Source organism: Lissotriton helveticus, chromosome 1_1, assembly GCF_964261635.1.
Source record: "Lissotriton helveticus chromosome 1_1, aLisHel1.1, whole genome shotgun sequence".
NCBI lineage: Eukaryota > Metazoa > Chordata > Amphibia > Caudata > Salamandridae > Lissotriton > Lissotriton helveticus.
In genome coordinates, this window is record NC_136057.1 from 1,900,966,998 (window position 1) to 1,900,989,071 (window position 22,074).

At 47.5% G+C, this 22,074-nt stretch overlaps 1 protein-coding gene across 3 annotated transcripts in view; it reads right to left on the reverse strand.

Moving 5' to 3' along the window:
• The window catches only part of PRRC2C (proline rich coiled-coil 2C), a 1,522,187-nt gene that overhangs the window by 342,137 nt on the left and 1,157,976 nt on the right, over positions 1-22,074 (reverse strand). For all 3 annotated transcript variants that reach the window (XM_078642844.1, XM_078642853.1, XM_078642862.1), the window contains one exon: positions 14,395-14,604. In XM_078642844.1, the coding sequence (XP_078498970.1) occupies positions 14,395-14,604 (210 nt within the window). The remainder of the gene's footprint in view (positions 1-14,394; positions 14,605-22,074) is intronic.

Consider the following 22,074-nt stretch of genomic DNA (forward strand, 5'->3'; position numbering starts at 1 on the left):
AAATAAAATCTGCCCTTGAAGCTCTCAACATTGCTGCCACTCGTTGCCTTTTAATACGGTCATTCAATCCACAAACATTAACAGTGATTATTCGAATGCTCATCCCTCTGCTTTAGAAGTTGACCTAGCCATTCCTGCCCACCAGAAGTGCTCAGGTTTCCGTTATTGCCTTCCCAACCTGCAATGTCCCGTGCTATCTCCTTGATTGATATGTTCCTTCGTGTGTCATGTCTGTGTACCAACAAGTGTCCTTCTAGTGTGTGCCCTGCAACCCTCCCCCTCCCCACCACCCCTGCCATCCCTCCCTCAGAGACCGCCCCCCCCCCCCTTACTGGAAAATAGGTCAGGCATGACCTATGTGTGATAGCTGGATGCCCGCAGGGAGTCGCCCCCCCCCCAGTACCTTCCATATATTACCGGTACCGTTGTGCGGACACCCCCCCCCCCCACCTTGGTGACTATGCTACAGATTCAGAGCTAGAGAGCACCTACAGCTTGTAGGAGTACTTTTTTTCCCCCTTTCTCTTTTCTTTTATTAAGGGCATTTTACTGCTTCTCGCCACTACCCCCACCCTGAGCCTTCTTCTCTTTTACCTCAGTCAGATATGACTGGGCCTTGATCTCCGAGAAGAGCATTCTAACTTGTCAATTAACCAAGACTTTTAGGCGTGACAGGAATAATAGAAAAGCCACATGTCCCAGAGACTGAAAAGCCGGAATCATTTGCCTTAATCTCCACCTCCTCTCCACCGTTGCGTGGCAGAAGTCTGGGCGGGCAAAGAACGTGATACGCTAAGCTGTTCTCTTCGCCTATGGCCTTGCCCTGTGCATGACCTCCTGCCGGAGAATATAGTTCCCAAAGAAAACCAGAATCGCTCTTGGTTTGGAGTCTACTGTGGCTGCATATCCCTACCTCTGGGTCAAGGGGAATCTATGTACACGTTGGACCTCGCTCTCCCAGTTCCAGCTTGACAACTCAGGGAACGCGCCCTTCAAAAGCGAAACTACGAAGGAGCGGATGTCCAGCCCCTCTGCAACCCCCAAGAGTCTAACATTGTTATGTCTTTGACGATTCTTGAAATCTTCGAGCTTCCATTGCAGGTCTTCAGCTAGTTTTTCCTATGTCTCTTTAAACTCCTGATACTTAGACACCTCGTCCTCAAGTTTCCCAGTCCGTTCCTCCACCTGGGTAACTCTACCTGCCATGTCTGCGTACATTCTGTTCATTTTCCTTAATGACCCTAATATTTTTTTGGATGCTAGTCTAGCCCTTCTTGTCTCAGTCCTGGCCTCCCCCTGCATCTGCTTGAGTGCCAAAAAGTAATTCCATAGTATGGGGTTGCAATGTGGCTGAGTGATGCTCTGCATTTAAGCCTACATTTTCTTGGTACAGTTGGGATGTCGCGGAATAGTCCCAATCAAGCTTCTTGGATACCTCGCTTTGCGTTGGACTGCCTCTTACTTTTTGTTTGACCCGGGGACTTTCCATCTGACGCCTTGTCCCTGCGGGTGCCCTTTGGACTGAGGTGCTTTTCTTTTCCTCAGTATATGGCTCAGAGCTAGAGCCGGAATCAGAGTCCCCAGACACACTTTCCCCGCTTGATAGTGAGGAACCTGTATCATCGTTGAGGGAAAAAAACCGCAAGGGAAACCTGGCATTGCATCCGGATTAGCTTCCTTCTGTTTTTTAGGTATAGCAGACATCCCTTCGACGTCGATCCACTTCTTTCCTTCGACGTCATCCTACTGCCGTCGATGTCAATGGTCTCGACGTCGATCTCGCTCTAGACGTCGACTTACTTCTTAAAGGTGATGTCTTCGACGACTCTTTTTCTACTTGCCTTGACGTCGACAGCGCAGACGATGATCTAGACTTCGACGTCAAACTTACACTTTCGACTGGTCTCTACGTCGACGATTCATCATGACGTTTTTTCTTACTCCTACCATCAGGAAAAGCAGATCTTCGAGGTTTTCTGGGAGAAGAGGGCCTTCCAGATGAAAGAGGACTTCCTGGGCCCTTTGCATGATGTTTCTCTTTCTTCATAAGACCAAGAAGCCGACGCTTCTCTCTCTCCTTCAAAGTCTTTCTGGAAAGTTGAAGGCAGTGATAACATTTCTCTGTGTCGTGAGAAGGTAAACACACCACACAAACCGAATGAGGATCGGTTTTAGACATTTTCTTCCCACAGGAAGGACATTTGTAGAATAAAGGTGGCATATCGGACTACAAAATAACAACCAATTAGTCAGAAAAGATGTAAAAATACCACCAAATATCAGAAATATCGAAAAAAGAAGGAAATAACCAAATTCTGACTGAAAAAAGTCAAAATCAATCGAGCTCAAGTCCCAGGTTCCTCTCAGAAAGAGCCGGAAAAAAGAACTGACCTAACTGTCACCTGTGGGGCATGATGGGAGCAGGGTTCTCCTAGAGGCCTTAAAGGCGAGGTGTCAGTTCCCTTTTCTGTACAGGGATATTATTTGCCTATGCAGCCTGATAGACTATTAGCCTTTCATTACCTACTTTCTTTGATGAAAATAAAAAGGTTTTTTCTGCAGAATGTAACTAATGTTCATGTCTTTTTCTTACTGTATATTTTATGAGTTATTTTCATACTACAGAAAGACATTTAGTTGTGGCTTGCTTAGCCTATTGGTTATGTTTAGGGCTGCATATTTGTTATACATGTATATAATTTTTTAGTACTATGTACTTTACATATTTTACACATATATATGTATTGGGCTATATGTTCCGGGTTACCGCTTATGGGCGGAGATGAACAAGTTACTTACCTTCGGTAACGCTTTTTCTGGTAGAGACAATATCTGCCTGTGGATTCCTCACTTTGTGAATATCCCCTTGCGTCAGCAACATTCGGAAATTCTTTTTGTAGCTTCGCGCCGACGTGGACTCGGACGTCAGAGGCACGGCATCGCTCGCGACTCCGCTGACGTCACTGACGCCTATAATAGGCCCACGCCGGCGTGATGACATCAGTTCCGCCCTTTTTTCCGTGCCTTCGAGGCACACGGACGGACCAATGACAGTAGACATATACACAGTATACGCAGTACAAATATCAAGGTAAAACACACACAGTGTGAAACAAATGCAATAAAACATTTGAAATAAACAACCCCTTGACAATAAAATAAATACATTACAGAAACTCTGATATAGAAGAGTGGACAACGGGGAGGCGGGTGGGTCAGTGAGGAATCCACAGGCAGATATTGTATCTACCAGAAAAAGCGTTACCGAAGGTAAGTAACTTGTTATTCTGATAGATACATCTGCCGTGTGGATTCCTCACCTTGTGAATAGAGTCCCACAGCAGTCCCCACTCCCGGAGGAGGGTGTCCACACTTCTAAACCAGGAAATCCTGGAGGACAGAGCGCGCAAACTGACCGTCCCTCCTCACTTCGGAATCCAAGCAGTAATGCTTCGCGAAAGTGTGGAGGGAAGACCAAGTTGCCGCTCTACAAATATCCTCTACAGGAACACCTCTAGCCAATGCAGAGGTTGAAGACTTCGCTCAGTAGAATGAGCCCTTATACCCTCTGGTGGTTCCTTACCGGCCAAAGAGTAGCAGATCTTTATACAGAGGACGATCCATCTTGATAAAGTTCTTTTATGGACCGCTCTTCCTTTCTTGCAGCCAGCAAAACCAATGAAGAGCTGGTCATCCAAACGAAAGTCTCTAGATCTGTCCAAGTAAAAGGACACCGCCCTTTTGGGATCCAGACGGTGCAGTCTCTCTTCCTCCTTAGAAGGGTGAGGGGGAGGATAGAAGGTAGGAAGGGTAATGGACTGTCCTAGATGGAAAGGAGTTGCCACCTTAGGCAGAAAAGCAGCCCTGGTCCTAAGAACAATTCGATCAGCATGAATGGTCAAGAAAGGGGGCTTGTAACTAAGAGCCTGAAGCTCACTTACCCTCCTTGCTGAGGTTATTGCAACGAGGAAGACTGTCTTAAGAGTCAGGAGCCTCATAGGACATTTGTGAAGAGGCTCGAAAGGAGCACCCATCAAAAAGGTCAATACAAGATTTAAGTCCCACTGAGGCACAATAAAAGGAACAGGAGGGAACTTATTTGTGAGACCCTTTAAAAACCTTAAAACTACAAGAGATTTAAAAAGAGATGGCTGGTCAGGCAAACAAAGAAACGCCGACAGCGCTGAAAGATAACCCTTCACTGTGGCAACAGCAAGCCCCTGTTGCGCCAGAGAAAGGGCAAACTGGAGAACATCAGACAAATGGGCTCTCAAAGGGTCAATAGATTTATCCCCACACCACATGACAAATTTTGACCATCTATAAGAATAAATGGACTTAGTGGAGTCACGCCTGGCTGACAAGATGACATCCACGACTTCAGGCGGGAGGGAAAAGGAATTCAGGTTGCCCCGTTCAATCTCCAGGCATGAAGGTGTAATGTCTCGAGGTGGGGGTGTAGAACCTGCCCCTCCATCTGAGAGAGGAGGTCTGCCCTGAGAGGGAGACGGAGCGGCGGGTGAGAGGAGAGGTGGAGAAGATCTGTATACCACACCCTTCTTGGCCAGTCCGGGGCGACCAATATGACTTGGGCCCGGTCCTGGCGAATATTCCTCAGAACACGAGGAATCAAAGGTATGGGAGGAAACGCATAAAGGAGTGGATTTCCCCAACTCAACTGAAACGCGTCCCCCAAGGCACCTTGCATCGGATACTAGAGACTGCAGAATGACAGGCAATGAGCATTCTCGCGAGTGGCGAACAGGTCCACCCGAGGAGTCCCCCACATCTGATAGATGTCGTGAACCACCTCCGGGTGAAGCCTCCACTCGTGGTCGGCAGAGAACTGCCGGCTGAGACTGTCTTCACGAACGTTCAGAACTCCGGCCAGATGATTTGCCATCAGACAAATCTGATGGTCCTGAACCCAGAACCAGAGACGCAGAGCCTCTCTGCAGAGACACTGAGACCCCACTCCTCCCTGTTTGTTGATGTACCACATCACGGTCGTGTTGTCCGTCAGGACCTGGACCGAACGACCACGAAGGGAAGGGAGGAAGGCCTTGAGCGCCAAACGTATCGCCCGCAATTCTAGAAGGTTGATATGAAGCAACCTTTCCTCTGGAGACCAAAGACCCTTGATCTCCAGATCCCCCAGATGAGCACCCCACCCTAAAGTGGATGCATCCGTTATCACTGTGGCCACCGGAGGAGGCAACTGAAAAGGCTTCCCCTGAGACAGGTTGCCTTCCACGCCCCACCAAAACAGATCTGCCGCAGCTTCTCTGGAGATCCTCACTGACTCCCTGAGATCTCCGTTGTGCTGATACCACTGCCTGCGGAGGCACCACTGGAGCGCCCTCATGTGCCAGCGTGCATGGTTGACCAACAGAATGCATGAAGCCATCAGACCGAGCAGGCGAAGGACCTTCAGGACTGGAACGACCGCTCCATTGTAAAATAAAGGAATAATTTCCTGTATGTCTCGAATCCTTTGAGGAGGAGGGTTTGCACGACATACAGTTGTGTCCAGTACAGCACTTATGAACAGGTTGCGCCAGGTGAGACTTGGGTACATTTATCGAAAAACCCAACCTGTACAACAACTGGGTTGTCTCTCGCAGATGATGGAGCACTCTCCCTGACGACTCTGCTTTGATCAGCCAGTTGTCTAAATAAGGGAATACAGGAATCCCTGACCTTCTGAGATGCGCCGCCACCACTGCCATCACCTTGGTGAAGACCCGAGGCGCAGTAGTAAGCCCAAACCGAAGGACCGCAAACTGATAGTGCTGCGATCCCACCGTAAAAAGGAGATACTTCCTGTGCGTCTTCAGGATGGGGATGTGAAAGTACGCATCCTGCAAGTCGAGCGACACCATCCAGTCTTCTTCCAGCAGCGCCTGAAGAACCTGAGCAAGGGTGAGCAGCTTGAATTTCTCTTGTTTCAGATACAAATTCAAGATCGTGAGATCTAGGATTGGACGAAGCCTGCCATCCTTTTTGAGAATCAGGAAATACCGGGAGTAGCATCCCTGACCCCTTTCCTGCTCTGGGACCACCTCTATCGCACCGTTTCTTAACAAAGTCTGTACTTCCTCCTGTAGAAGCAACAGATGTTCCTCTGAGCAATATCCCTGGCAAGGAGGGTATTTGGGAGGGAATTCCCGAAAGGGAAGGGCATACCCATTTTCTACGAGATTGAGAACCCAAAGATCTGATGTAACCGATTCCCAATCCCGTAGAAAGTGGGTAAGCCGACCCCCCCACCGGACCCACATGATCCTGAATGGAGGATCTAGGGCTGCTTTTCTGTGGCTGGGGGGTTGGAGGAGGTGGAGGAGGAAGAGGTTTGACGTCCGCGAAGACGACCCCTTTGCTTTCCCCTATACGACCTGTACAAGGTGTACTGCTGCTGCTGCTGTTGTTGCTGCTGCTGACCTTGTCTAAAGTTCCGAAAGGAAGAGCGTCCAAACCCTCTGAACTTTTTGGTCGAAGCACCTCTAATCTGAAGACCCAAAGATCTGGCAGTAGCTCTGCTATCTTTAAACCTTTCGAGGGCTGTATCTGCTTTTTTGCCAAATAGTCCTTCTCCGTCAACAGGCAGATCCAAAAGTGCCGCCTGAACATCAGCAGAAAAGTCAGAGGACTTTAGCCAAGCTGATCTTCGCGTAGCAACTGCAGTACCCATAATCCGAGCCACAGAATCAGCCGTGTCAAGACCGCTCTGAATTACTTGGCGTGTCGCTGCTTGGGTGTCAGACAATACCTCTTCAAAATCACTCCTGTTCTCCTCACGGATCTTAGGAGCCAAAGCACGCATTGAATCCATAAGTGCGTGCACATACCTCCCCATGAGGCAAGTGGCATTTGTAGACTTCAAGGCCGTACTAGCAGATGAGAACGTTTTCTTGGCCACCTGATCTTGTTTTTTAGCCTCCTTGTCCCCAGGAACTTGGGGAAAAGCATGTATAGCTTTCTTAGAACATGCAGCCTGAATCACTAGGCTCTCTGGAGAAGGGTGAGATGTTAAGAAAGCAGGGTCCTCTGGAGCTACCCTATATCTCCTAGCCACACTCTTGGAAACAGCAGGAACAGAGAGCGGCTTCTTCCACACCTCCATAATGGGCTCTGTTAATGCTTCATTAAATGGAAGTAAAGGTTCCACAGCTGAACTCGGGAGAGTGAAGAACGTCTGTCAGAAGGTTTGACTTAAATTCAACTGTTGGTAAAGTTTAATTTTTAAAAATCCTGCAGCCTTCTTCATTACCGCATGATATGGCTGGACATCCTTTGAAGGCGCATCATGTCCTGAAGGCAATTCCCACTCTGGGGAAAAATCAAGGCCACTGGCATCAGCTAGCTCTTCAAAACAATCTTCTCCCAGCTCACCTTCTTCTAAGTCAGGGTGAGAGTCGGCATAACTCCGTTCCTCCAAGAGACGCTGAGCTTCTCTTCTGGATCTCTCCTTAACACGCCTCGGTACCGGATCCATCAACGACTCCGATGGAGTCTGAACCGACGTCGGTACTGACTTTGAAGGCCGAGGTGTATGCTCCTGATGTCTACTCTGAGCAGGCGACGTCGGCATTGGAGTCGTCGACTTCGGACGAGTCGGTGACGACCTCGGCAGGGCCGGAAACTGCCACGGCGTCGATGGGGCTGGCATAAACGGCATGAATGGAGCCGGGGCATATGAATGAGGAACCCCCAAATTAAATGCCAGAGGACCCATGGGACCCGAAGGTGCACCAGAGGGGTACCACGCCCTTGAGAAAACACCATACATAGCGTTTAAGAACACTGAAGGGTCTTGACCCGGAGCTGGAAAAGGTGGTTGACCACCCTCAGGCTGACCTCGAGGTGGGATCGAATCCGGCTCAACAAAATGCGCAGATTCCTCAACTTCCACAGGAACCACCTCTTCCTCATCTCGAACCGGAGAAGGCGCCGGAGATGGATTGGACTCCGGAGCCGGGGAGGGAATTTGCGACCTCGAAGGCGAAGCCTCACCTTCCTGATCCGGAGACTTCTGCGGAGGGACCACCTTCGAACGAACCTTCCTGGGTGACCTCGACCTCGAGTCGACTTCTCACCCGAGTGACGTCGAGACTCATGTCTCCTCTTCCTATGCTTCTTCCTTGACCTAGAAGCATGATCCGAAGAAGACTTCGAGGCCGAACCCTCACGAGACCTCGACCTCTACTTATTTTTCTTCGAGCGAGATCTTGATGTCTTTTTACTCTTGTCGGTCTTAAGTTTTGCCACAAGTAGCTTGGTTTCTCTCTCCCGCAGGGCCTTCGGATTCATCTTGCGACATGATGAACATCCATCCACGTCGTGATCGGAGCTTAAGCACCAAATACAGTCCTCGTGTGGATCCGTGATGGACATCATTTTTCCACACTCCCTGCAGGGCTTGAAGCCGGTCTTCTTCGACATCTTATCGAAACAAAGAGGCAGAAAATACAGAGAAACGAAACAAATTAACAGTATTGCAACTGAGATTCCCGAAACCGTTAGCGTCGACGACGCGGAAAAAAGGGAACTGATGTCATCACGCCGGCGTGGGCCTATTATAGGCGTCGGTGACGTCAGCGGAGTCGCGAGCGATGCCGTGCCTCTATGACGTCAGAGTCCACGTCGGCGCGAAGCTACAAAAAGAATTTCCGAATGTTGCTGAGGCAAGGGGATATTCACAAGGTGAGGAATCCACACGGCCGATGTATCTATCAGAAAATTCAGTGCTTATGACTATTGATGAGCATCCCCTGGAAGAGAATGCCCTCTTTCCAGACAGGCTTATGTTCTGGGTCTCCTGAGAGCATAGACTCTCACCCTAGGAGATCAGACCAGCGTTTTGGGTGGCAGGCTGGCAGAAACCAGTCATCAAGAACACCAGAGGCTAATAGGTTTTCAGGGGGCACCTCTACGGTGCTCTCTAGGTGCATGTATTGGTAAATCCAACACTTGAATGAGTGTGGGTTTACCAATACAAGTTGTTTGATACCAAACATCCCTATTTTCAGCGAAGCTATCATGTAGCGGGGAAATTTGTTTTCACCAGTATCCAGCACGTTTTAAAATAGCTTACCTGGTCACTTGTACTGACAATACTAGGACTGACCAGCACAAGGGCATATCTGCTCCTACAGGTATGGTCTAACATGTAATATACAGCACCCTGTCTTTGGGCTGTCAGTCCTGCTGTAGGGGTGACTTACAAATATTACATGCAGTGTTAGAGACATGTTACACGGGTGTGTGACATGTGCGGTCACTTTTGTTTGCACCAAGACACAGCCTGCAATGCCAGTCGTGCATGTGCTTGGGAGGGTCACTTAGGGTGGGACAATTCGTGCTGCAGCCCTTAGGGACCTTCTTTAGTACCTCAGGCCTAGGTACCAGGGTACCATTTATTAGGGACTTAGAGGGTTCTAAAGGTTTTGCCAATTGGGGGAACACTTGTACAGTCTTTAGGGAAAGAACAATGGTACTTGGGATCGGGTTAGCAGGAAACCAGTACCGTTCAGTCAAAGTTGCATCATTTACCAGGCAAAAGCAGGGTGGGATGGTACTGCAACAAAAACCCAGTTTCCTACAAGAGGATATTACCTGGACGGCAAAAGCAACAAGCATTGGCATAGCCAATAGGTCTCGCTTGTGGGACCTTATAAGTATTTAGTTTTGCAGCACAATATCCGAGTTGCATAATCGGATATTGTGCTGCAAAACTAAATACTTATAAGGTCCCACAAGCGAGACCTATTGGCAATGCCAATGCTTGTTAGATACATGAAGCCAAAATTACAAGTGAGCATGTTACAAAAGCAAACGTTACGTTACATGAGACAATAGTGACAGTTGTGCAAGTATCAAGAGCAACAAAATACAAGAGGTAGCAAACGATATGTTCTTAGAGGAAACAAGCTTCTCGGCATTGCTGGTTGGGGGAGTGGGGGGGGTGGGCGGGGGAGCAGCAGGCAGATGTGAGTGGAGCGCGCGCTGGAGAGGGAGGGGGTGGGAGGACTAGGCAGTGGGAGAGAGGGAGAAAGGAGCGCGAGGGAGGCGTTTTTAGATACATGAAGCCAAAATTACAAGTGAGCATGTTACAAAAGCAAACGTTACGTTACATGAGACAATAGTGACAGTTGTGCAAGTATCAAGAGCAACAAAATACAAGAGGTAGCAAACGATATGCAATAGCATATCTGAGGGAACACGGCCTGGGGGAAGCTGGCTGGGGAGGGGGAGGAGAAATGAAAGGAAGGCTGTGTTTGCGGGGAGAGAGAGGGGAGGTGCTGGTGTGGAAGAGGGGAGGTGCTGGTGTGGGAGGTGCTGGTGTGGGAGGAGTGCTGCTACGGCAAGGCTGTGTTTGCGGGGAGAGAGAGGGGAGGTGCTGGTGTGGGAGGGGGGAGTTGCTGGTGTGGGAGGAGTGCTGCTAGGGGAGGAGAAGCCCTGGCCATGAATGCTCGTGCATGTTCACGTGAACTGCAAGAAAACGCCGGGCTGAAACCCCTTAGTTTGAAGAGGATTTTGCCGACATGAATTCGATCCTATCCATTCCTGCGGAATGGGACAGGCTCGACCTAAGGTAGCAAACGATATGCAATAGCATATCTGAGGGAACACGGCCTGGGGGAAGCTGGCTGGGGAGGGGGAGGAGAAATGAAAGGAAGGCTGTGTTTGCGGGGAGAGAGAGGGGAGGTGCTGGTGTGGGAGGGGGGAGGTGCTGGTGTGGGAGGAGTGCTGCTACGGCAAGGCTGTGTTTGCGGGGAGAGAGAGGGGAGGTGCTGGTGTGGGAGGGGGGAGTTGCTGGTGTGGGAGGAGTGCTGCTAGGGGAGGAGAAGCCCTGGCCGTGAATGCTCGTGCATGTTCACGTGAACTGCAAGAAAACGCCGGGCTGAAACCCCTTAGTTTGAAGAGGATTTTGCCGACATGAATTCGATCCTATCCATTCCTGCGGAATGGGACAGGCTCGACCTAAAAATGTTGGCACTGGTGAACATCAATTAGTCACTGAACAGCCCCATAAGGGACAGAGCTGGGGTGGATGAAGGTACCTGGGGAAAAGCTGGTCCGGATCCAGAGGGCCCGACTGGCATCTAAGGCACATCCAACATTAATCCAGCAGGGGCACTTCTCAGCTCTGTAGGGCCCGAAGGGGCTCCAGAGGGAGTAAGTGGCTAAAAGATGACATACATGGCGTCACAAAATTCTTAGAGTTGGGTGAGCATAGCTCCAGCGCCAGGAAACTCTGAATAGCGCAAAGCAGACCTGGACGCTGGCTTCGTAGATGGAGTGGGGCCTGGAAGCACAATGTCGAAAAGGTGAAGCAGAAGAATGCTTCAACTTCTTCATCTGCTTTTCAAAATGAACAGACTTCAATAAGGTCTTGGTATGGGAAGACGATTGACCGTGGGAAAGGCTCCAGGAACTTCCCCGAGATCATCCAAAGGAACAAGAACTAAACTGGGAGCGGCACAGAGCTGCATTCTGCCGTGCCACTAGGAGCTTCACTGCAAGATCGCAAATTGGCTTCAGATGCATCAACCGGCACTTGAAACAGACCTTGGGGTCATGTTCCGACCCCAGGCACCAGACAGGCCAAGTGCAGATTGGAACAAACATTTGCCTGTGGCAGTCCATGCAAGGCTTGGCAGGGCACATGATGTCCTAGCACACAGAGCAAAGCTATAAAATGTAAACAAAAATTCAAAAAAGGTGGGTCAAATAATAATGAAGGTAGCTGTTTGATCCACGCTGTTGGCACAGAGACAAAGGAACTAATGCCAGCGTGCTGGGGTGGCACCCATATAGGCACCACAACTTTGCTTCTGACGCAGATTATGCGGAGCCCAACAACGCCACCTACGGCCGGGCAGAGGTACTGCATAAGATTTTCCAGTTCCAGTCTGATACATGAGGAATATTTTAAGATGAGGAATCTGCATTTAGAGGTCTCTAGCAGAATTCCTGTTTCCTTAATTTAATATTGTTCTACAGTCAAATGAAAACTGGAAGCACCACCCTAAGATATGAAGGAGTTCAGGTTCACCACCATTTCCTAGCGTACACCGATTCATTGATTTGTGGAGAGGATCATGCAACTGAAATACATACCTGAAAACACGCATAAACTTGCCATTGACAAAAAAAATAACATCTTTTCATGTTGTATTCAACACACTTCCCAATTATATAAAAATAACCAGCAATTAATCAATATATAGACAGCATCAGTAAAACTGCTGCTAGACTCGATCAGAGACTTAACTAGTAAGCTCTACCTGAAAGGACCTGCAAGACTTATGGCCTGTGCGGTTTGAGAGCAGATGCACTTAGTCATCTCTAGTAGGTCACAGTCTAAGCAATTAGTACCAGGACTGCAGTTTCACTGAGAAAAGTGATAAAATACGTTATTAGGGGTTCACTCAGAATTAGCTGCCAAGACAGCCGTTAAAGTGTGGTTCAGGTCGAAATACTAAGAGATTCCCCAGAAAGAGGGTGATACAGGACAGGTCTGCTAATTCTGTATAATTGTATATCAGTTATCGCCACTTTCATATAACCTGGTGTATACCACAACTGTGGGTTGGTAGTATATTATTCCCATTTTTGTAAATAGGAACTGTAAATGATCACAGTATTTACTGTCAAATCTTTCTCCTACTCTTTACCATTCATGAACATATTCAAACATAGGCAGCTGATTATGCAACTACTCCAGGTGAGCAGACAGGCTTTAAAGCCAAATGAAGAAGGTTAGACAACATTTGCATTAGACGTCCATCCTGGAAAGCTATGAGGGAGTTGGGAAACTACCAATAAACTAGGCTGCATTTTTTTGCCCTTTCAATAGCATTTGAAAGAGTCAACAGATGTGTGCTCTGGATAAAGCTAATTGCTCCAGAGATTCCTGTTGGTCTTCTGAAATAGATCACTTCATCGGGTGCAAGGGGCTAAAGGAAGGTTAGAGACGAAGATGCATAATCATTCGTTGAGAACAAATGAGTTAAATAGTAAGGTATAGGGTTTAAAGAAGAAACTGCTGCTCCTTTACTTGGAAGCTGGATCAGGAGGTGATGTAAAGTGTAAAATTACTTCCAAAGTAGGGGAGTTTTTTTTCTTACGATCTTAATGTTCATTACACAATTCAACAGGGGAGAAATGGCATGACCCAGGGGTGTGGAATAGTCATACATTTCCTGTATAAATCTTTGGGGCGTGGATATTTAAAACATTTCATTCTAATCTTCAAGGTCAAGAACTTAGTGATAACTTTATAAAACTGAATTCATACCATTACCTTGTGGTCCTTCCTAAAGTAGAAGGGAAAATCATATGTTAAGTTATGTGTTGTGTAATTTTTTATTCCAGCTAAAGCTCTAAGGCATGATTTGGGAAAAACAAGTGTGTTTGCAGTGGCTCTAGCCAAGGTGATTAGATGGGGCCTTCAACTGATCCATTCCACAGAAGGTTCCTTGACGGGAGCGGATAAAGCCAGAACTTTTAAGGAAGGGGGGCATGCAGTTCCTTCTGTAAAAATCTTGACTAGGGCACTTTAAATATTTGTGGTCTCTGTCTAATCTACTTGTTGGAGTGGTCACAGCTACAGCTGAAAGAGCCTTTAAAAGATATAGTGCTCCAAGTACACTTTGACTTGGATACTAACACTGCTCAATTATCTAAGTGTGGGTTGTCGGTGGAATAGGCGTTAGCATTAGAATGTAACCATACTTTGAATTTAGTTTAACATATGGTACGAAAAATAATTCTACAGTTACGCATACATGGTCTCCCTTTAATACCTACAACAGGGGTGTGGCACAGCATTTTTTAGTTGTGCAAATCTGCCCTCTGTAATTGTGGCACCCAGCAGTGTAGTCCGGTGTTTTTTTATACATATAGTCCTAAAGACACAGTGTAGATCCCTTTTTATCTCCACTATTTTTAAATACAATGTTAAATCTACAGGTGAAGCTTTACATTTCGCACTGTCTCACATAAATGGCAAGTTTATGATACTTTGAATTTTTACGTTTTTTGATGCTGTATTGAACCAATGTGTTTAGTTTTTTGAAATGGTTCAAATGTTATACTAAGGAGGTGTTGATCTCAGTTGAGATCTAAAACAAAGATTTAAAATGTACTCTTCTTCACACATGTGACCAAGCCAGACACTTTGAAGCAACATGAAGTGCAAAATACAAAATAGCCAATGGGTCATCCATGGACATCCTGCAATTTATTGGACGATGAATCTATGAAAAAAGCACAACTTAACCAAGCATTGACTTTAATATGGAAACATGAAGTAACTGCTCTTCTGTACCCACAAGAAATCACAGTATTCATTATGGAAGCCTCACATAAAAGGGATTACACTGTTACCTGCAGCTGACTGTGAGACATAGACCTGCGGACTCTGCTGCTGCTGCTGTTGGGTGATGAGGGATGGCATGCAGCTTAACTGAGAGAAGTGTCCTGCTGCTGGCATAGTGCTGGTCTGAAGCTGCTGTGGTTTCACCTTGCAGATATTTGGAGGATCAGTTGCAATGGTTGCCTTTGTGTTGAGGGAAGCGGTGGTGTATGTTCCAGCTCCTAAAATTAGGTCAGACAGATAGAGGGTGATTGAAGACACAGCAGCTAAAAGTATATGTCATTTGGATGCATAATTTCAGAGCAGCAGGATGTGCAACATATTTGGCCAGTCTTGCTGTGTTAGTCAGCAGCGCTGACAACATATAATGGAAAAAAAATAAACTAAAGGCCCCAGAATGTAACCGGTTCTCCAGTACTGGCTGAAAGGTGTCAAACGACATCTGGCTCTCAACAGCAATATAGATGGGAACAGGAAAGGTTACTTGAAAGAAACACCAATTCTCCATCACGGGTGTGCTCAAACACAGAATCATTGAATATCTTCACCCATATACAGGACCCTATAGCACTTAATATTGAGAGGCAAAACATCCCTCCAAACGAAGAAAAAGATAGAGTGTCAATCATCAATGACTGATTAAACAAATCTTTGTTGCAGTGGAGCACCGTTACATTTCATAATGTTGAAACCTTTCATTTCCACAAAATCACCTTCAAAAGGTTAAAATAGATTACTTAACTGCAACAACAGCTTTCCAGCTTTTTGACGCTATTCTCACATATAGTGCACTTATTTGAAATATAGCGGCGGAGTCTGAAAAAGTTTTAAAGTCATACCCATATGCACGACCATAAGTGAAGTCAGAATGACTAGAGTAAGCTCACCCTTCCCTGGTTGGTGGCCATCTTCGCATTGCCTTTTCCAAAGCAATTCTGTGTGCGTGATGAACCTGTAATGTGTTTTTTACACTACTGTTAATTGGGGGTGCATGCGGGAAGAGCATTTCAGTGTTGTGAATGAAGCCGGACTGCTTTAGCAGGAGTCAGTACTGACAACGAAAAAGGTAGGAAAAGAAGATTTGCATCCAGATGTTGGGATTGCTGACTAGGCACACAAATTTCTTCAACTTTCAGTTAAACGTTATTCCTGAATTGGATATCTGCTAATGCTTGCCAGTCCATCTCAAATTTTACCTCTTTGAGGTAAAAGTTGAGATGGACTGAGTCTATTAGGATTTGGCTCCGACGGGATCTTTGGAGCGGACCAATTCCAGCCTCCTTTTCGGTGTCAGGGAGCACTCTAGAGACTTCATCCTAGTGGGGGCTGCTTAAGAGGGAAAGGTAGTTTCTCCTAGTCGCTCAGTTTTCATAATAAAAGTTGATCAAAAACTTCTTCAAGTATTCTGGGTATACACAGAAAATACATTTGAGGTAAGGATGAATTGAGATTTTATTTGCTTCACAAGATTCACAGTCCTAAACAGAATTTATTTTCCCTTGATGATGTCACAACTATGGAGAAACATTCCACTCCCAAGGCTTGGCCCAGAAACAGAAAATGCAAAAAATGCTGAGGTATTGCTATGGCTGGGAAGCACGAGTTACTTACTTGATTAACGATATATCTGAAAGAGACATTAGTTAGTGATAGATTCCTTGCCTTACAATATCCCCAGGCATCAGATTGGATCCGGAAAGTTTTTTCATCAGCATTACCGCTGCGCATCGGTAGGCATCGTGGTAGTCGCCGAGATGACGTCGATTGAGCTACTTAGATGCACCCACGCGCGCTGACGTCCGTTCTGTACACGACTTCCCGTGCAAGGAACGCAGAGCCATTCAAGATACTGACCACTGGTGCATTGAAACTAGGGCCCTGCAAGGGATGACCTTAACCCTAGAAATCAGTTTGCAGAACGGGGAGGATGGGTGGGGTGGTAAGGAATCTATCACTAACTAATGTCTCTTACAGATATATTGTTACACAAGTAAGTAACTTGTGCATCTGAAAGAGACAAGTTAGTGATAGATACCTTACCTTAGAATAGATAACCCTGCATTACCAACCCCGGTGGCGGGTCTGCGAACAAAGATCACACCAAAAAGTCACAGAGAACAGAACGCCCAAAGAAGCCATCTCTCCGGACTTGATAAGGCAATAATGCTTGGTAAAAGTGTGCAACGAGGCCCACGTGGCTGCCTGATAGATGTCTTGCAGGGGGACACCAAGTCCCAATGCAGTAGTAGCTGCTGTTGCCCTGGTAGAATGGGAGCACAACCCCACCGGAGGTTCCTTTTTAGCCAGAGAATAACCGGCAATACACAAGACGACCCAGCGGGAGATAGTCCTCTTGTGTATAGCCCGGCCTTTCTTGGTGCCTACGTAGCCAACAAAGAGCTTGTCATCCACCTGGAATTATGTGCGATTTAAGTAAAATGAAAGCGCACGTTTTGGGTCCAGACGGTGGAGCCTCTCCCTCCCTGGAAGGGTGCGGAGGGGGAAAGAAAGTGGGCAAGGTGATAGTCTGCCCAATGTGAAAAGCAGTGACAACTTTTGGCAAGAAGAAAGGACGAGTGCGAAGCACAACCTTGTCCCGATGGACTGATCGAAAAGGAGGCTTACTAGAAAGAGCATCAAGCTCACTCCACGCCTAGTGGAGGTGCTGGCAACCAGGAAAGCAGTCTTCAAAGTCACCAAACTGAGAGGGGAGTTGTGGAGCGGCTCAAAAGGAGTGCACATCAAAAAAGTAAGTTCCAGATTCAAGTCCCACAGCTGCATCACAAACGGAATAGGAGAGAAAAGGTGAGTAATGCCTTTGAAAAATCTATTAACAGGGGACTTGAAAAGAGAGGGCTGATCAGGAAGCCTGAGAAAGGCCGAGTTTGCAGAAAGGTAGCCCCCTTGATAGTGCCCAGAGCAGAGACCTGCCAGGCCAAAGAAAGAAGGAACAAAAGAACCTCTGAAAGAGGGACAGAAAGGGGATCCACAGCCTTTTGCTGTGCACCATGCCACAAATTTGTTCCACCTGCAGGTGTATACCGATTTAGTGGAGGGACGCCGGCTGCCAGAATTACATCACAGACTTCAGGAGGCAAGTCTAACGGAATCAACTGTAGCCGCCCAATCTCCGCACAGGTAGGTGGAGGCTGGACAGGTTCGGGTGAAGGACCGTCCACTGCTGCTGCGACAGAAGATCCTCCCGAAGAGGCAGTTGGATCGGAGGATGCACGCTCATACAGAGTAGCTCGGGATACCAAACTCTTCATGCCCAGTCCGGTGCCACAAGGATGACTTGGGCCCAGTCGCGCCTGATCTTCTTCAGTACTTTGGGCAGAAGTGGTATAGACGGAACAGCTGACATTGCACGTTCTCTTCGGTGGCGAATAGATCTAACCAAGGCTCTCCCCACTGTTGAAAGAAACATTGCACCACCTCTGAGTGAATACACCATTTGTGATTCATCAGGCACCGGACGCTGAGTTCGCCCTGGCTTTCAAAGAACCTGCCAGGTGTTGAACCGTCAAGGAAATGCCTTGACGTTCCAGCCATGTCCAGAGGCGCAGAGCCTCCTGACATAGGGTCCACGACCCCACCCTGTTTGTTGCAATACCACATGGCGGTGGTGTTGTCTGAACACCTGCACCACCTTTCCCTTGACAGAGGGAAGGAATGCCTTCAGTGCAAGAGAGATCGCCCAAAGCTCCAGAAGGTTGAGATGGAGCCTGGATTTCCTAACCAGTAAGGGAAGCCTCTACAATCACAACAGTTTGTGACTGACCAGCCCTTTTCCTTGATTTTTTTGGCGGGGGATCTTGCCACCATCGAAGGGGTTACTCGAGTGACTCCACTGACATGACTTAATCCTTCCAGTACCCAGATGTCCGGATTCAAAAGGCTCTCTGCTGTTATTTATGCAACCTCAGATCAAGTGAGAAAATTAAGGGAATGTAGGACATAATCCTCCTAAGTTATTTGGAACATTGCAGTGAGCATGCTAACTGAAGTACTGAGCCCGACTAGGATAGTACTTTAATAAAGGCTAGTGATGCTAAGACTTTACACTAACGTCTACTCTCACAAACTGTGGTTTGCTTTAAATCTGGTAAGGCCAGTTCATGTTCAACAAGAGAGACAAAGGGACACCCTTACAGTAAACAAGGCATCAGCAGCACGCTAGGAACTCCTTCACTGGATAAGTTCTATGGTTCGGATGTATGATAATTAAATGGGGTTTGTCAATATTTTCTTAACCACAATTCCCTCACTTTTTTTAAAAACTGTAATGGACTATTCATTGGTTTCTCAGAATACGTTTAGGAGACTCAATACTAGGAGATTTCAAGCCATCTTTCCATGTGTTTAACTATTTATTGGACACGTTAGGTATCCTATTTTGTTAACTCTGCGGCACTTGTAAGGCACAATGGAAAGAATAAAAAAAGTCACAGGAAATGATCCTGTATTTTCAAATTAGCTGGCTGAACTACTGAAGGCTTTTAGTTCACCAAATAATACTTGTACTATCCAGGTTTGGGGGCACCAAGAAATTACAAATAAATAATATATGAAACTTATCAGTCCCTGGGGTACCGAACCCAAACTGAAGCATACAAAGCAACTTCTACTTGCCAAAAGGCAACATACTGAAAGAAGAACTAAAATTCATTACATCGACCAAGAGTAGATGGTTAATATAAAGTGTGAGGAAATGGGGATGTATTTTAGGTTATATGGTGTGGTTGTGCGACCTCAACGTGCAGTACACTTACCAACCCCTTTAGGACTCTTAGGTTTCGTTTTTCAAACCATCAACTCAACCCTCGGTAGCTGTGGCTCCGAGCAGCGAGGCTCACACAAAGGAACAAGTGTAAGGCATTCGAACACCAAAACATTTGAAGAAGAAATCAACAAGGAGCTATAGAAATCCGACAACAATTTATAGCGAGGGATGGAGTGTGGGGCGAGGGATGGAGTGGGGGGCGAGGGATGGAGTGGGGGGCGAGGGATGGAGTGGGGGGCGAGGGATGGAGTGGGGGCGAGGGATGGAGTGGGGGGCGAGGGATGGAGTGTGGGGCGAGGGATGGAGTGTGGGGCGAGACTGAGATTTTTGAACATTGCCAGCTTGTGTGAAAAACCTGTCTCTACCTATCCTATAAATTAAAGGTTTTTTTGTACGTGTTAAACACGGGTGCAAAATTAAAATTGCACACTTGTTAATTTAAACAAATGTACTCGTTCGTTCAGTGCAGCTTTAAAGGTACCCTACCTGCCCCAAAGTGCAGCTTTAAAGGTACCCTACCTGCCCCAAAGGGCATTACTTGACCCACTGGCACCTTGTGACCTCGAGTTACGACGCGCACTGGCTGGCTTAAGAGAGGGGTGTCCACTTTGGAGGCGAGGCGAGTCTGGTAATGTCTTGGTGCAGGTAAGTACCGTAGAGATTATGCCCCGGGCTCTGGTGCAAACATGGAAAAGGGGCCCTGCGACTGCTGGGGCGGGAGTAAAAATGAGCGATTGTCAGGGTTTAATGCGCCGCTTGGGACCCGGTGCCACTGCACCTGCTTGACCAGTGGCCGCTGCGCCTCTGAGTGATGCCGAGAGGATGAGGCGCAAGAGCCGTTGGCTGGGAAGCAGGGCTGCGCCATCCAGAGGGGGGTGGGTGTCAGGTCAGCAGAGGTGAGGGGCAGTTTGTAAGCAGGACAGGTGAGAGATGGTGGTTGCAAGCAGGGTAGGGCAGAGGGGCAGTTTGTAAGCAGGGCTAGTGAGAGATGGTGGCTGTAAGCAGGGTAGGGCAGAGGGGCAGTTTCTAAGCAGGGCAAGTGAGAGGAGGGGGTTGGAAGCAGGGGAGATGAGAGGTGGTTGGAAGCAGAGGAGAGGGGCCGGTTGTTGTACACAGGGAAGGGGGGGTGGATGTAAGCAGGGCAGAGGAGAGGGGCCGATTATAAGCAGAGCAGGCAAGATAAGGTGGTTAGAAGCAGGGCTGGCAAGAGGGGTTGATTGTTTTAAGCAGGACAGGTGAGAGGATGTGGTTCAAAGCAGGACAGGTGAGAGGATGTGGTTCAAAGCAGGGCAGTGGAGAGGGGCCAATTGTTGTAGGCAGGGGAGAGGAAATGGTTATAAGCATGGCAGGTGAAAGGGTCAACGTGTAAGCGGGGCAGGTGAGAGGGGAGATTGCTGTAAGCAGGGCAGGTGAGAGGGGCGGGATGCAGGAGGAACTGGTAATAAGGCCGCCTGTAAGCAGGGCAGTGGGGCCATTAGGGTCGGCGGTAAGTGAGCCGCTGTTTGGTTAGTAATTATGGTAGGTAGGTATATGCAAATGTGACTATCCCTCACGAAATGTTCAACCTCACACCATGCTTAAGTAGTAGTGTCTTACTTTATCACCAAGAAACACTTTGGGCCCCTCAGTGGTTAGAAAACTCTATAGAAGTGCTGCAAGGCAACATCACGATTTAACCGGACATTTTTCAATAAAATCTATTTCTAAACAATTCATCATCCTAACTTTACCAGCCATTATCCAACATGATTCACCTTCACAGTTTACATCACACAATCAAGTGGCACGACCACAGCGCACTTCGACTCCAATCACAGAGAGAGCAGTAAAGTGTGCCCAGATTCCGAAAGCACTACTAGACCATATAAATGGTGGAATTTCCCTATAAAAATACATAGAACATCAACTAAAACAGGGCGGTGTAATATTCAAGTTAATTTATATTACACAGTTGCTGCCTGCTGGAAGGAAATTTTCACGGCAAGGGTTTAAATCCAGGTAAAACGAATAAAACTAACAAAACACTCTGCAAAATCACTCCATTGTTAGTCTTAACGTGAGCTCAGCCTAACATTAGGTGAAAATAAAAAGGCACAGAGCAGCCCGCACTGAGGGATGCAATCAATCACATCTGATGGCACTTCAAGCCCATTACCATTACAAAATAAACACCTTCGGAAGAATCCATGAGGGAGGCAATTAATCATAGAACGATACTGACAACTTGAACACTCTTAACATTAATTTAGCAGGTTTTTATAGACATAAGTACCAAGGCAACGCGAAGCCGGCATCCCACCGATAACCAATTTTGAGGGGGCCTCCGACCTCTCCAGATGAGCACGTCACTGAAACATGACCGAGAACATGGCGCATCACACGTCTGCCAGAGAGAAATGAACACACGCGCCGGCGATTTCCAACTCCTTTCATCAGCTAGGCCTTTTATGCAACTGAACAATGTAGCAGCACATTTATAATTTCTCACTTTCCTAAACAAAACTATGCACCTTCAGCCCTCACTACACTTGAACAAACCATCACTCATCTGGCCGTCTCCCAGTAAAACAAGCTTTGATAAGAGCAACGATATCCCTGGCGAAGGGCAGGTTGTAAATGAAGGGTACTCACCACACGCCCCCAGCGATTCAGACGTGAACGAAACCGAAACCTTCCGTGGGGTGGGACTTCCGTCTTCGGAAGCACGCGCACGCGGAGTGCCACGAGAGAAGCAGTGCTGGTGACGCGCGCTCCCATGCCTGAGGGAGAGCCCCGCGGTGGCGGCTGAAGTCTGGAGTGGCGGTAAGTGGGCCTTACGGGGGGGGGGCTCTGTGCACTTGTGTGTGTGTGTGTGTGGGTGTGTGCGCGCATGTGTGTATGCGACGGCGGGTTCTCTGTATGTATGTGT